At 37.6% G+C, this 13,788-nt stretch overlaps 9 protein-coding genes across 9 annotated transcripts; 3 read left to right on the forward strand and 6 right to left on the reverse strand.

Moving 5' to 3' along the window:
• Nucleotides 1-374: 374 nt before the first annotated feature.
• Nucleotides 375-1,320, forward strand: GCK72_009801 (uncharacterized protein; the record flags this gene model as incomplete). The annotated part of the gene is made up of 2 exons (XM_003113286.2): nt 375-744; nt 791-1,320. 2 exons carry the CDS (start codon nt 375-377, stop codon nt 1,318-1,320), a joined length of 900 nt encoding a protein of 299 aa, XP_003113334.2.
• A 556-nt stretch (nt 1,321-1,876) lies between these two features.
• GCK72_009802 (uncharacterized protein) lies at nt 1,877-3,070 on the forward strand (the record flags this gene model as incomplete). Its single annotated transcript, XM_053727538.1, has 7 exons — nt 1,877-1,914; nt 1,965-2,133; nt 2,186-2,267; nt 2,314-2,592; nt 2,636-2,763; nt 2,809-2,955; nt 3,005-3,070. The coding sequence occupies 7 exons, from the start codon at nt 1,877-1,879 to the stop codon at nt 3,068-3,070; spliced, it is 909 nt and encodes a 302-aa protein (XP_053587115.1).
• A 1,336-nt stretch (nt 3,071-4,406) lies between these two features.
• Nucleotides 4,407-4,685, reverse strand: GCK72_009803 (uncharacterized protein; the record flags this gene model as incomplete). Its single annotated transcript, XM_003113332.2, has 2 exons — nt 4,407-4,598; nt 4,647-4,685. The coding sequence occupies 2 exons, from the start codon at nt 4,683-4,685 to the stop codon at nt 4,407-4,409; spliced, it is 231 nt and encodes a 76-aa protein (XP_003113380.1).
• Nucleotides 4,686-5,490: 805 nt separating this feature from the next.
• On the reverse strand, nt 5,491-5,747 carry GCK72_009804 (uncharacterized protein; the record flags this gene model as incomplete). Its single annotated transcript, XM_003113167.2, has 2 exons — nt 5,491-5,697; nt 5,742-5,747. 2 exons carry the CDS (start codon nt 5,745-5,747, stop codon nt 5,491-5,493), a joined length of 213 nt encoding a protein of 70 aa, XP_003113215.1.
• Nucleotides 5,748-6,152: 405 nt separating this feature from the next.
• GCK72_009805 (uncharacterized protein) lies at nt 6,153-6,446 on the reverse strand (the record flags this gene model as incomplete). The annotated part of the gene is made up of 1 exon (XM_053727539.1): nt 6,153-6,446. One exon carries the CDS (start codon nt 6,444-6,446, stop codon nt 6,153-6,155), a length of 294 nt encoding a protein of 97 aa, XP_053587116.1.
• Nucleotides 6,447-6,883: 437 nt separating this feature from the next.
• Nucleotides 6,884-9,861, reverse strand: GCK72_009806 (uncharacterized protein; the record flags this gene model as incomplete). Its single annotated transcript, XM_053727540.1, has 11 exons — nt 6,884-7,169; nt 7,219-7,278; nt 7,321-7,427; nt 7,473-7,556; nt 7,606-7,752; nt 7,804-8,247; nt 8,294-8,802; nt 8,847-9,072; nt 9,167-9,526; nt 9,640-9,723; nt 9,766-9,861. The coding sequence occupies 11 exons, from the start codon at nt 9,859-9,861 to the stop codon at nt 6,884-6,886; spliced, it is 2,403 nt and encodes an 800-aa protein (XP_053587117.1).
• Nucleotides 9,862-10,026: 165 nt separating this feature from the next.
• GCK72_009807 (uncharacterized protein) lies at nt 10,027-12,661 on the reverse strand (the record flags this gene model as incomplete). The annotated part of the gene is made up of 4 exons (XM_053727541.1): nt 10,027-10,294; nt 10,359-10,426; nt 11,896-12,009; nt 12,608-12,661. 4 exons carry the CDS (start codon nt 12,659-12,661, stop codon nt 10,027-10,029), a joined length of 504 nt encoding a protein of 167 aa, XP_053587118.1.
• On the forward strand, nt 11,872-12,245 carry GCK72_009808 (uncharacterized protein; the record flags this gene model as incomplete). The annotated part of the gene is made up of 2 exons (XM_003113192.2): nt 11,872-12,018; nt 12,144-12,245. The coding sequence occupies 2 exons, from the start codon at nt 11,872-11,874 to the stop codon at nt 12,243-12,245; spliced, it is 249 nt and encodes an 82-aa protein (XP_003113240.1).
• A 230-nt stretch (nt 12,662-12,891) lies between the features above and the next one.
• GCK72_009809 (uncharacterized protein) lies at nt 12,892-13,766 on the reverse strand (the record flags this gene model as incomplete). The annotated part of the gene is made up of 4 exons (XM_003112975.2): nt 12,892-12,960; nt 13,015-13,234; nt 13,324-13,638; nt 13,684-13,766. 4 exons carry the CDS (start codon nt 13,764-13,766, stop codon nt 12,892-12,894), a joined length of 687 nt encoding a protein of 228 aa, XP_003113023.2.
• Between the last annotated feature and the right edge of the window lie 22 nt (nt 13,767-13,788).

Here is a 13,788-nt window from a genome sequence, read left to right on the forward strand (position 1 = left end):
GAATTCATTCAGAATGCAACGTTATCAATAAAAAGTCAAACAGAAATTTGATTTATGTGGAAACTTTCGAGAGTTAGAAAAAGCAAGTTGTTGAAATTTCGTCTATCAGCCACGTTGAACTTTACTTTGACCGCTAACAGTTCGACCGGTTCGACCGTAACTTGACAAGGTGACAGAGGGCAAGAACAGAAAAGTTCAAAACTTCTGAACTCCCCCAGTTCAACTTTCTCTTCATCATCAACACTCATCTGTCTACTTTGGAAATCGACAAAGAAAAATGCCGGTGAGGAAGTAGCGAAATATTCAATCTATGCTCAAATCTAAACTTGCAGTGGTTTATCCCGGCAATTCTCGGAATAGCGACAGTAGTTGCAATGGTGGTCCCAAAACTAATAAAAGGGCCTCCACCCCCTCCAGCTCCTCCACCAACAAATCCTCCGCCACCTACCAATCCTCCGACGGAAAAACCGAATCAAACATTCCCTCCGTTACCAACGTTTGCACCGATAACTCCTGCTCCTACAACTGAAATGGATTATACGCCTGGAATTATTCTGCTTGTTGTTCTCTTTTTAGTTTGTATTTCGTATTCTGGTGGAGGTATTTGGTGGTATATGAGAAAGAAAAGAGAAAAAGAAATGGCTAAAATGCAACCTGGTTTTGATAATCCGTATGATATGGAGAGTGGATCAAGCACTGGAACTACTGGTACTTCTACTTTTGGTGGTACGACTTCCACTACGGGTAATAGAAAAAGGTAGAAGACGTATTTAAAAAAAAACTCATTCAGGTACGACAGGAAGAACAAAAACTACAAAAACAAGAGGAACAACTGGATCAACGACAGGCGCAACGAAACAGAAGAAAGATAAGAAAAAGAAAAGAAAGAAAGATAAAAAGAAGAAGGAAAAGACTCGAAGCCTCAGTGAAAAAGAAGATCCAAAAAGTCCGGTTCCTCTGTCTCCAGTTCCATCCAATCCTCCTATTCCATCTGCTCCTGGTGCAACTCCTAATGCTTCAACACCTACTAATGGTCCACTCCCAGATGCTCCAGCTCCAATTATTCCACCTCCTGCATCTTCAATAAAACCTTCAGAAGAAGTTCTTGCAGCTGGTCATTTTCCTCCTACTCAATCGGATCCATCGAATCAAGCCCCTAGTCCGGCTCCTGTTCCTGCTCCCGCTGCTCCCGATGGTTCCGCCGACTTACCCCCACTTGATAACACTGCTCCTAGTTGGAATCCTATCAGTGGACTCTTTGGAAACTCAGCACAACCAGATGCTCAACCGGCCCCTCAGCAACCACCTCCGGCCCAATGAATCAAGAGAAAATACCTTTATTATTGATTTCCCTACTTGTTTTTGTTTTCTCCCAATAAATTTTATTGGGTTTTGAAAGTTGTGTTTGAGTGTTGCAAAAAGTTAATGACCTAATTTAGAAGAAACTTTTCTGTATAGGCTCACTTGCACGCTACAAACCGACAAATTAAATTCTCCTTCAAATCAACCCACTTCAATGCAAAATAGTGCGATTTTTGAGCTGCTCACCTAAAAAGAGAGGGAGAGCTCTCACAAAAATGTTGTCAACTATGAAAATGGATATCTTCTTTTGATCTGATCTACCCAAAAAACAACGACTGTGTGGGACTGATACACACTCTCAAACTTGGGCATTTTCAACTGAAAAAGGCAATATATGAGTTATATTTGGTTAGTACTGTAACGTGCCAAAGTGAAAAGGCAGAAACGTGAGTTCTTTCAATGGGAACAAAAAAACAAAACTATGAAAGTTTATTTGAGTTTTTGTCAAAAAAGGACAAGAAAAAAGAGAGGAATTCATTTTCGAAAATTCCGGAATCAAGATTTGATATCAAAAATGTCGAAAAAAGAAAAAGAGAATCTTTCTAAAGTACAGTAAGTTCCTACTCGTTATTCTTCGAAGAATTTCTGAATTCTTTTTTCAGAACTGGTATGAACTCGACGTCTAAACTTGTGCTCTCCTCGACTTCCTCGACAAATGAACGGACTGAAGATGACGTGAGTTATTCAGAAATAGAGAAAAGAAACTTCCAGAAATGGGTTCAGGTTGGAGACGATATGGACATTTCTCTGGCGTGCGATGGGTGCAAAAAGGTGAAACTGTCCTCATTATCTGGAATATTTCAAAAAAATATCTTGATTTCAGTTGATTGGAGGATTGAACAAATTGGAGCTTTTAGCATGTGGTCATTACTACTGTAACAACTGCTTCGCACTTTTCACAAAAGGTAAACTGGCTTATTGTTGTTTAGCTGTCTGTAATTATTTTTTTAGATAACCATTCATCTTGTATTACTGCAACATCCCCATCAAGTGTATTCACTAGAGAGGTTTCTCCACAACAAATAGCAGAACATGATGGTGAATTGTCACAAGAAGGCGGGGCTGAACGTGTAAACAGTCGTGGAAGTAATCGTCCATCTCGAAAAGCTTTGATGAATAAATCGAAAAGTGGAAGAAAAAGAAAACCGAAAAAACCAGATCAACAGCTTTGGTACTTCTTGCATCTCACGAAACCAGTTGTGGTTAGCCTGGCTACTGATGCCACATATGGTAATAGGTAGAGTTTTCTCTCGAATCAAATAGAAGGTTTCAGGTGACCTACTATCTCGACTCTTCATTATGCTTGGTGTTGATAAAAAGACGCATGATATCCACATCAGAACCCAGAAGTCGTCGAGTGAAGAAGCTGAAGGAGAGGCTGCTTCTTCTACTGGTGAACCGGTAATTTGTTTTGTAGAAACTCAATATAATTTTGATTTTTATTAGGCACCTCTTGAGGTTATTGATTCCAAATCTCGACTGAGAGATCTACGGATTCCTCGACAAAAAATGTTGATTATTGATGTGGAAGAGAAGAAAAAACAGAAAAGTTCAGAGGATAAAATTGATCAAAAGAAGCCTGACAAGGACAAGGTTTAGTTGCAGTTTTTGCATATTTCTTCAATTATTTCATACTTTTCAGAAGTCAACTCATGAAGATCTTCAAAGTCTCAGTCAAAGTCGTGCGGATGAACCGAAATCTTCATGAAACTTTTGTAATTAGAGTGAAATAAATATTTATTAGTTGAAAAATTGTTATAGTCAGACTTCTTTAACGAGAATCACTTGTTGAGGTCCTCCAACATTTCCAGGTTTGGACGTATACTTGTGCTTTGCAATGAACCAAACGGCAACTCCGACGCCAACACAACAACAAATGTCGATGAAAACTGAGAAAATATAGATCATAATTAATGTCGAATCGGAAAATTTTGTTCCATTATTCTGGAATAATATAAGCAATCAGATGGTCGAGTATTTTTCTTCTCACATTAGCCATTTTTTCGTTTTCTTCTTTGATGAACTCCTGAAGTTTCTACTGTGGTCTAACTGGAACTTTCCTTCCATTCTAGAAATTCACCGAGGGCAAATCATGTTTCGGGTACATTTGAATGTTTCCAGATTAGGGTTTCTTCAGAGTTAAAGTTTCTAGAAGAATCTGAGAGCATATGAAAATGAGAAGCAAAAATGGGACGCAAGTTTTTGAAAGCAAAACTGTAATACAGAGATAATTCAGATGTGTCTGAGGGGGAAACAAGGCTGTCGTAAAGTCGGCCGCGGCTTTTTCTTGAAAATTTCAGAAAGCTGTGGCCGGCCCAAAAAAGTTTTGGCACCAGGGGGTGTCGATCCCTGGTTTTCAGAATGGTACGAAAAAGTCAAAAGTATATCAAGTCATGTTTTCAGTTGAAACTTGGGAGGAAAGTAGTAATAAAAAGCTTGTGATTGATTGCAGTTTCGTGAAAGAAATACATTGGAATCTTCAAGTTTATTAATAAAAAAGGATTCTTAAACAACTGCTGGTTCAGGCTGGAGTTTTGTTTGCCGGTTTATCATACTTCCTTTTTGCGAGAAACCAAACGACAACACTGATGCAAATGCAGATACAAATATTGATCACACACGACACAATATATATCACAATCAAGGTAGATTCAGAATAAAGTGTTGTAGCTTTCGTCTTCTGAAAAGAGAACGGTTTCATTTGTTGTTTATGTACACTCACAGCCATATTAACTTTTCTTCAATACTCAGGAGAGTTTCGAATCAAAGAGTGTTTGAAGTTGTTGTGATTCCAGAAAAATAACTGTCAACTTTTGATTCGGTGTTTTGGGAGCAGGTTTCTGGAACTTCCTCGGAAGATTCTAGATGGTTTTAAATTTAACTAGTTAATTTATGTATCTATGAATTTATCTAGTTTTCTGATAGAAGGTCTTCGAAAAAATCAATCTTGAATATCAATCACAACCCTGATTTATCCAATTGAAAAATCAAAAATCTCTCAAAGACTAGATACGAGTTCAAACAAGTAAAGTTTCTTCATCTGACTATGAAGTGGCTGAATTTGAATTGTCTGTTCCTTTTGACTTCTTCTTCTTTTTAACAATAATCAATGTAACAATTGCAATGACGGTTGAAGTGATGTATGGACAGCAACAGAATGTGAGAAACAATCCACTGAACAAGAACGACCAAACTGTATCCATGACAGTATGAGTTGTTGAAATGTATGTGGTTGTCTGCAACCCCAGTGATCATGACTTCTGAAATTAGACTGTGTCACTCACACTAGTCGCATTTGAGGTCACATTGCGTAGAGCTGGCATTTCAAGGAACTCACAGCAAACACTAATTGAGAGAAACTTCGAGTGTTTCGGTGTGGAATCGTCCTCGAACTTCTAATTGTTTCAAGAGAACGGAACACGCTTTGTATTAGCGCACTTGTCAAAAAGTTGGCGGTTTCCAACAAATGAAATGCCGGGGGTGGCATCGTAAGTGAATGAAAACAGATGAGAATGAGTAAAAACATATTTATGAAATATGGGGAAAAAATCGGTTCAACAATCGTCCTATCCAGATGATGGTTTCCTCACAATAAGCCAAATTATGAGAATAATTGCAAGGCAACAGAGCACTGGACAGCACGCAATCAGAAAAGTAGCACTGATCAAGAAAAGAAAAATAGCTGCAAAGACGCCTTCTTGAGACTCATAAACGACTTCAGTCGATGTTATCTGAAAATAAGAACAGCTCTTTTTGAAGTGAGTTTCGGGTTACATTTGGAGAATATAGTGCTGGCATTTTATTGTTTCAAGGATTGAATTGAATGAAATGAAAGAGGAAGTAAGTAATAGTCTAGAAATAATTAATGTTTTCATTTCCTGGTGGGTCACGTAATTGTTTGTTTAAATCCGGATTCGATGTACTCTAATACTACATTATTCTAGCGAATTAGAATGATAGTCGAGCCGAAAATTGCGTTACAGGGCTCTTCCTATCTCCCTTATAATCCAGAAGCTCTCCCTGCTCGTTCACGAAATACTCCAGAATATCGAAAGAAAGAAACAAAATTGAAATAAACTCTTATTATTTATTAATTAAATGAAACTAGTAAGTAGATCAATTCGATGACTATCTGTCCTGAACAACAATGATTTGTGGTGCTGGCGACTGAGGTGCCCCAGCAGCAGCGACGGCTGGTGTAGATGAACTCTCCTTCTTCTTTCTCATAACAAAATACAAAGTGATTGCAGATGCAATTGAACAGCAGATTGCAACGACGACTATTCCAATAACAACCGCAACAACGACACCCGTTGAAATAGTTGTACTTGAAGACTGGAAACAGAAGCTAGGAATACAAGAGTTCTGAAATCGATTACCTTCATTTCAGCCGAGCAGAACGGTTGGACAATGAATTCGAGTTTTGATTCATGTTTTCAGAACAAGACAGTTGGCTTGAATGGCCTGACACAGGTCACTCGGCTCTGTCCGGTTTGCCAAAGGACGGAACAGAAAATTGAAGTTTTGGGAAATTAAGAGTTTGATTCAACGTGAAAGACGATTTTGATTCGAATCAGCTGTTGATAAAACACAGTTTTTCTAGAATAGGAAGTACTTCAGTTAACTCAACAGTTAAGAAAGTTCTTATATTTCGTGTCAGCAATTCTCTTTGTCTTTTGAGTTTACATTTTTTCAAACATTGAATTATCTCCAAATGTGAAAAAAAACGTCAATTTCCACAACAATTTATTCTTGGACAAATATTCTCAAAATTTAAGTTTGAAGCACATTTAAATGACGATTTTCGTCGGTTTTACAACAACCACCTGTCCATGTACAACTGGAGAAACAGCAGGTTGACCATTCAATTGTTCTGGAGAAGTTGACGGCACTCCTTCGGAAATTTGCTCGATTTGTTTTGCACGTTTTCTTTTATAAAAGCAGAATGCACTGATCCCGAAACAACAGAAAAATGTGAAAACAAATACAACGACGATGACGATAACAGTATTAGTAGAAATGATATCTGTTGTAGTTGTTGATTTTTTTGTTTTTGTCTCGATTTCCGTTGTTGATGATTCCATCTGGAAACGTTTTCTCTCGAATGAACTACAGTTCACTATTACCGTATTATAATTCAGAGGAAGCAAACACTGGTGAAATGAAAGTTGCATTTTTCGCTGGCATACCTATGGGAGGTTTCTGTTATTCAGCCTCAAGTTCATGCCATGTTCAAAACACATACGAAAAATTTATAAAGATCAATGGGAAAGGGCAAGTGAAGGGGAACAATTAAGTGAATTTGATATATTTGATAGATATTTTCAGAGGATGAGGTAGAAAAGTTATGAAATCACAATGAATCATTCATGAGCAATAAGTAATAAGATATACTATTCACAAGTAAAAAAGGATAGTCAATCCTCTGGGATTAGGTAGTTTGTGAAATCAAGGAAGTTCTATGGAGAAATTCGACTTTTGAAAGACAGAATAATGATTTTGAGAACAAAAACTTTAAATTTTAGAGATCCGATGGCCATTGGAACACAGTTTTCTTCTGACTTTGTCCATCTTTCAATTGACTTTCAACCATCTCCATTATTCCGTTTCCTGTAGTCAAATCGACTTGGACTCGCAATGTTTTCTCATTGCAATGAGGACGTCCTATTATTTTACAAGCCATCACTTTCCCCTGATACCAGCGGAGGCGAAATTCTGGCTCGACAAGCTCAAAGTCTTCGGGTGTGGTATATTCCACGTATCGAGTACCGTTGTCACGAAAACTGTATGGTGATCCAAGAACACATCTGAAAATTTTCGTGTAAACATATTAATAATGGGAGAAAGGTAATTTACTCTCTCGCTACTTCTGGATGGCAATAATCCTTCGTAACAAACCTTCCGTTTCTGTCAAATCTAAAAAAATACTCTTTACTAAAACACAAATATCAGTATTACATTTCTGTGTAATAAGTTCCATCTTCTCGACAATGTAATTCGGTCCGAACTTCTCTTCGTTTCACACTGATCAAAGTTGCATTACCTCCAGGTCTCAAGACTTCCAGCTGTAAAATTGAAATTATAACTCGATTTTTATGTTTACGGACAACCTGTCTCTGCAATGAATAAATTATTGAAATATTGAACTGAACCAAGTTGATCGCGACTGTTTTATCCATTGAAAACCGATAAATCTGGAGTAAGAAATTGTTTTTACAGCACAAAATGCTTTGAGCAACTCACATTCACTGAATTTTGCCTATTCATCCATCTCATATCTCCGTTTGGATATTGAAAGAGAATACCATTAGCAACCGTCTGTGTTACTTTTGAAGTTTCTCCCAACGAATCACAATAGATAGTACTTGTTGATGTTGTTCTATACGGTTTCTGAAAATTAATACAGTAAGCTTTAAAACTCGATAAAATTAAATCAGTTACCATGACAAGTTCTGGCGGTATATCTTCATTAATAACTTCCAATGATTGCTCATGCGGCTCATCAGCAAAACTAACTGTTCTTCCTTTATTTACTGAAGTGGATTTCCTGTTGATTGCTAAAGAAGACACCGATGGGAGTCTTGAAGATGTAGGTGCTTCAATGGCGAGACTCTGATTGAGAACAGTTGGATATGACGTCTTCCGATTCAATGCGACTTTGGCGAATAACTCTTTCTCTTTATCATCTCTGTCTCGTTCTGTTCGGAGTTGTTTGATACGCTTTTCCAATGTTTGACATGTATTCTTGCTACGAGTATAGTCTTTCGTCAACTTTTCGATTTCTTCATCTTTCTTCTTCAATTTATCATCACGAGCACGAATATCTTGACGAAGTTTAGAGTTCTGGGTTTCTGAAGCAGCCAATTTTTCACGGAGTGTGGCGATCTGCAATTTCATTACTGACTATTTTGTCTTTCTTGTATTAAGTTACCATTTCCGTTAGCTCTTTCTGCCTTTCTCCAGTTCCTTTTTGCAGTATTTTTCTATCTCTTTCAATATCTCTCCGCTCTCGTTTCAATCGTTCATTCTCGGAGTTGTTGTCTTCTTGAATAGTTTCGACCTTTCTTTGAAACTCTTCCTCTAGCTCCTTCCGTTTATTTTCCAACTCCATTATTAGTCTTTTATAATCTTCTTCGAGCTTTTTCTTCGTACTCCAGACTCCTTCTGTAGCAAAATCTAAGTTAGCAATTGTATCCCTCAACTGAATCAACATGTTATGTTTTTGTTTTTGAGCAATCAATCGTTGTTGACGTTGCAAGCCTGGAACTTGTAACGGTTGATCGTAAACATGTTCCGATTGAATCGAGACATGATCAACAGCAATATTTTCTTTTTGCTCCTGATTTGTAGAAGGAATTCTTGGAAGATTGCGTGAAGGTGCAGCTTGAAAATTTGATCCATTTTTCAGAAGGCTCAGCCCAGTTTGTGCCTCACTTTGAGCTGTAACAATTTTGACTTCGCACAGAAAATATGAGTATTTTTACCTTGAAGATTCAAACGATTGCTCGTGAGTGGTCGAGCTTGAGGAGTTTCCAAAGAAGCAGAGGATAAAGTACCGAATGAATGGTTTTTAGAAGGCATGAGAGATGGAGGCAGAAATATAGGGTCATCAGTAATGTCACTTCGAACCGATCCTTTCGGAGTTGAATGAAATTGCGGTCTCGAGATATCTGATGAGTATGAAGATGGCGTAATTGAAACAGACTTCATCTGAAAAATAATATTCCCTTTTACTACATAAACTAAATGGATAAGTCTGCTCATGTATTATAACAAAGTTTTTTGAATGTATTTAAATTTTTACCGAATTCGCCATTTTAGCTTGAGCTTCTCTACGTTCTGTCTCTAATCGAAGATTCACTGCATCCTCGGATATTTGACTACATGGCTCCACGCTGGATGATGTTCCATCATCTGGAACAAACGAAGGCATTGCAGAGACCCGTTCAACATATTCTTCATGGTCTTCCACACGGTGGGCATTGTCCTCATGTTCTTCGACAACTGCAGGTGTTCCATTCGTGAAATATTCAGAATTGTGTGGAGGAGAGTGTGTAGAAGTTGATGGTTGATCCATTGGAAGAGAAGCGGTTGTTGGTGGACGAGTTTCATCTTCATACGATATTCCACTGTCCACAGTTCGAGCAGAGTAAGGTGGAAGACTCTGAAAATGTAAAAATGTAACGAGAACATTGAGAACTGGAGTTTTAGTAAAATAGTTTGGTATCCCCCATTCATTTTAGGAGCAACAAAACTGATAATAGTAATTTAACTAACCATTGGGGTGAATCTTGGTAAACTGATTGCAGGACTTGTGCTTTGAGGATTACCAATTGCTCCAGATCGTTTCCCACTGTTTGTCTGGAAAAAAAGATATTTTTTGAAACAGTGCACATTAAGCACCATTCGAAATCGAGCCGTTCCTTCGCCTTTTTTCAAAAACGGTCTGGATGGTTTCCTAGTGTTATCTTCGTCGTCGGCATTTTCAGAAGGAATCATCTGAACAGATTTTTTTCTTCCCCGGTTCACAAAAAAACGTATGAGATATCAGATTGCTTGAGAACAAAAACAATTTTAAGCAAGAAACTGACTGAAAAAATAAAACATTTATCAACAAATTCTTCAACAAAATTGATAATAACAAAACTGCTCAATACTTGAAAACTACTTCGTTCCTTTTTTCTCCTTGTCAACTCGTTTCTGGATTTTTTCAAGGAGAACATCCATTTGGGCATTAAGATTAGGTTGACCTTTTTTATTTCTCTTAGCTAACGCTTGATTCATCTTCTTTCTTGATTTATTAGTCGCTGCAATTGTTTCATTCCGTTTTTCTCGTTCAGCTCTCTCCCTTTGTTTTTCTTCTTCTTTCTCCTGTTTCAGTCGAAGGTAGACATCTTGAGCTTGTGCAAAACTCATTTTCTTCTGTTTTTTTCTTAAAATTTTTTCTTGAATTTAAAGTACTTTGAATGAATTTTGGAAAACATTAAAACACTTACGATTTAACTTTTTCTGGCATTTGTTTCGTTGCATTGGCAGCATTGTCTACCTTCGATCGATTTCCCATCTGAAGAAACGATTTCTTAGAAGAGATTAGGAGAAATTATGAATACGTTTAGGGAAAATTATGGGGTAAACGGTATAAATTTCACAGCGGGGGATTTACGAGATAGGGTAGAAGAAGAGGATGGAAGAGATTATTCCCGCCGTGGTGTGAGAACGGAGACTAGGCCACGGCCAAGAAGAAACAAACGGCCCCAGGGGACGGAGATGATAGTAACTAGAAGAAAAGGCAGGATGTGATGTAGACGAATAGTACAGAATAATAGTTCCAGAAAGATGTAACTGGAACAGCTCTGACAACATTATTCAGGAGGCCGCAGTTGAATATAAAAAATTCTGAAAATTTGATTGGTTTAGGTTTTTTTTTCATTCAAGGGCATATTAAATGAAGCATAAATGAATTATTCCAATTTCAATCCTAGATCAGATCACATTGAATTTAATAAAAATGGTCCCTGTAACAAAAATCTCAACTTTAAAAAAAGATTTCTGTATAACGATGAATGAAAGTCTTACTTTATCGTAAAAACGTTGACCCGTACGATGTATTTAATCAAAAAAGCATACTTGTCAAATCACGGGCCGGCCCGCGGGCCGGGCCCTCTGAAAATTTCAGGGCCCGGGCCGGCCCGCAGGGCCCGCAGCAAGCCTTTTTTTCAATATTTTGACGGGCCGGCCCGGGCCGGGCCGGAAGATTTTTTTAGCGGGCCCGGCCCGGCCCGGCCCGGCCCGTGACAAGTATGCAAAAAAGTGTTCAATCCTTGCCTTGCTGTATACAGCTGTACAGCTTTTGAAAATGAAAAAAAAAACTTTCAGTGTATTCAAGTGAAGTGAGGAAGAAAATGTAACGAAGAATTCGTAAGATGAAATGCTTTCCAAATTGTACGACTTGTTCCGATGTGAAACAAGTGTGTTTATTATTTGAAAGTGTTTTTATTCTTCTATGATTTTAACTAGAAAAAACTTGAGTGAAAAGAATGGAAAAGCACGAATATTTTTCTCAGAAACTTCCATGTTACTGTACGAATTCGTTTCAGGACCCGCTCAGGTTTCTTCTCATGTTCCTTTAAATGAATAAATAGTTTTATTCAAAGTTTTATCAAACAATTGGCCCGATTTTTCCACGGGTTTTGTATAGTTGTGATTCATTCCTGCGTCTCTATCCGCAGTGAGCATTGATTTTCGTTTGACCGATCAAGTGGGCGGAGCCACAGCTCCGCTACTTGTTCGGAGCAGCGAGCCGGGACAGCTTCAGAATAAGATATTTTCATGTTCATCACTCAAATATCCTATTTCTTCATCTCGCCGTGCTAATGAGAGTGTGAAGAAACGATTCATACTTTCAAACTGAATAAAATAGCATTTTTCTATCATTTACTCTCTATAAATTTTGTTTCCATTGATGCATTCGCTATTCACGTCTGGATAAAGTTTTTGAAAATTTCAGGAATGCCGAAACAAGAGTTCTCGTACCAGGACATGTTGGGTGTCGTCGCTGTCTGGTGTTGCTTCTTCATGATCATAGGATTCATCACAGTGACTTGCGTCAACTTCTACTGCATCCATCATAACGATGATGTGACGGTTCTAGAAAAGGTTAGTGATTTCGTTTTTCAAGACAGTTAAACAAATTATAAATTTGAGTTCATAAGTTTTGTTTCATTGTAACTATCCCATTTTGAATTCAAAAACTATATAATCTATGTTCTGCCACATTTCAGTGGGGCCGACGCAAACGTCTTGGAATCCGTCTAGGAGTTCACAATCGCGACACCATCGACGAACAAATCGCTCTTCAAAAGTTTAAGGTCGACAAGATCTAGATCTTTAGCTTCTCATTCACATCTTTCAAAAATTTTCAAATCTGTATAATGCTTTCTGCTTCCTACTTCCCTGCACATTTCTAAATTCCATTCACTTTCTTTCGCAAATTTGGGTTTTTAGTTTTAATTATTTTAATAGCTTAAATATCACAAAAAATCTGTAATCCGCTAAGCGGTTCTTCAATCCAATTTTACGATTTTTCTGACTCATTAATCTAAAATGTTAATATCGAGTATATCAATAATAAAATTGAGTAAGTGTCGATTTATATCTCTGAAGGTCTTCTGCTTGTCTACTCTCTCGCTATGAGCCATTGACCGATCATTCGTTGGAAAGGACAGTTCATTGACCGGTGACCTACCTGCGTCTCATCTCTATTAGCTATTTTCTTTATGTTGTTGGACAAAGGGTACATGAATCACAAGTCAAATAAAATTGTTTTCTAACGAATTATAAGAAAAAGTCTGGAGTATGTTTAGGATAGATCAGCAGCTGTTGAGATGAATGCACATATCGAGAACGGCGAAACTCAAACACTCCATAGTAAAAATGTATGACCTATTAGATCCAAACGGCATTTAAAAAAGGAAAACGGCTACAGAAATGGAAAACGGAATTTACAGAAATCGTTTTAAATTTAAATGTTCACTCTTCAATGACTTGGTGATACTTCCAACTCTTATGCTTGTGTGAAACTTCGTCAGCAGTAAATGTCTGAAATTTAAAAAGTTAATTAATAGAAATGTTCGAGGCTTATAATCCACTCACATCATCCATATCCTTGATGAAAATGTAGATATTCACTGACTCTAAGCCTTCTGTGTTAGTCTCATTGAACAATTCGCCGAGTGTCAAATTCTTTTGATTTGGTGTTAATATTTGACGGAACATATTCGGAGCCAATGGCCTTTTCATCAATTCAAATTTTGGACGATTCCAGATAACATCGTATGGAGAAGCGAAGACGTAGAATGAGAACTTGTTACGTCTGAAACAAACTCAATGAACCGGGAAAAACCTAACTAAATAGTTCAAACTTGCATTTCTTTCGATATTCCACGGATGGCATATCGTAACAACGCCATCAAAGTCTTGTCGGTTGCCAACTCGAACGAAGTAAAAAAATTCTGCATGAAATAAACTCGAATCAAAGCCAATCGTACCAGCTGACGTGGATCTGCCGAAAGATATTGATAGTCATTCTCCACTGACTTTTTCATAGATTTTTTGTTTCCATCTTCAAAAGCTTTCATGTTCCAATCTTTGAATGATGTTAACTCAGATGACAATGTAGTTGGTTGAGATGTCTCTTGACTGACATTTTGAAGGCCTTGTGTCATTTGAAGCCATCCTTCGTCCGAAGGTACCGGAGTGAACACTGTTGGGATTCCGCTTGAAATAAAATCTTATTCACACATTTTTTGTTCTATAACATACACTTCTTCCACTTTCTTTGATCCATTTTTTCTTTTTTGATTGTGAGCACATTCTTTTTTCTTCGAGACCATTCTTTGGCTCATTTTCTGGGATCAATCAATAAAA

Source organism: Caenorhabditis remanei, chromosome III (assembly GCF_010183535.1).
Source record: "Caenorhabditis remanei strain PX506 chromosome III, whole genome shotgun sequence".
Lineage (NCBI taxonomy): Eukaryota > Metazoa > Nematoda > Chromadorea > Rhabditida > Rhabditidae > Caenorhabditis > Caenorhabditis remanei.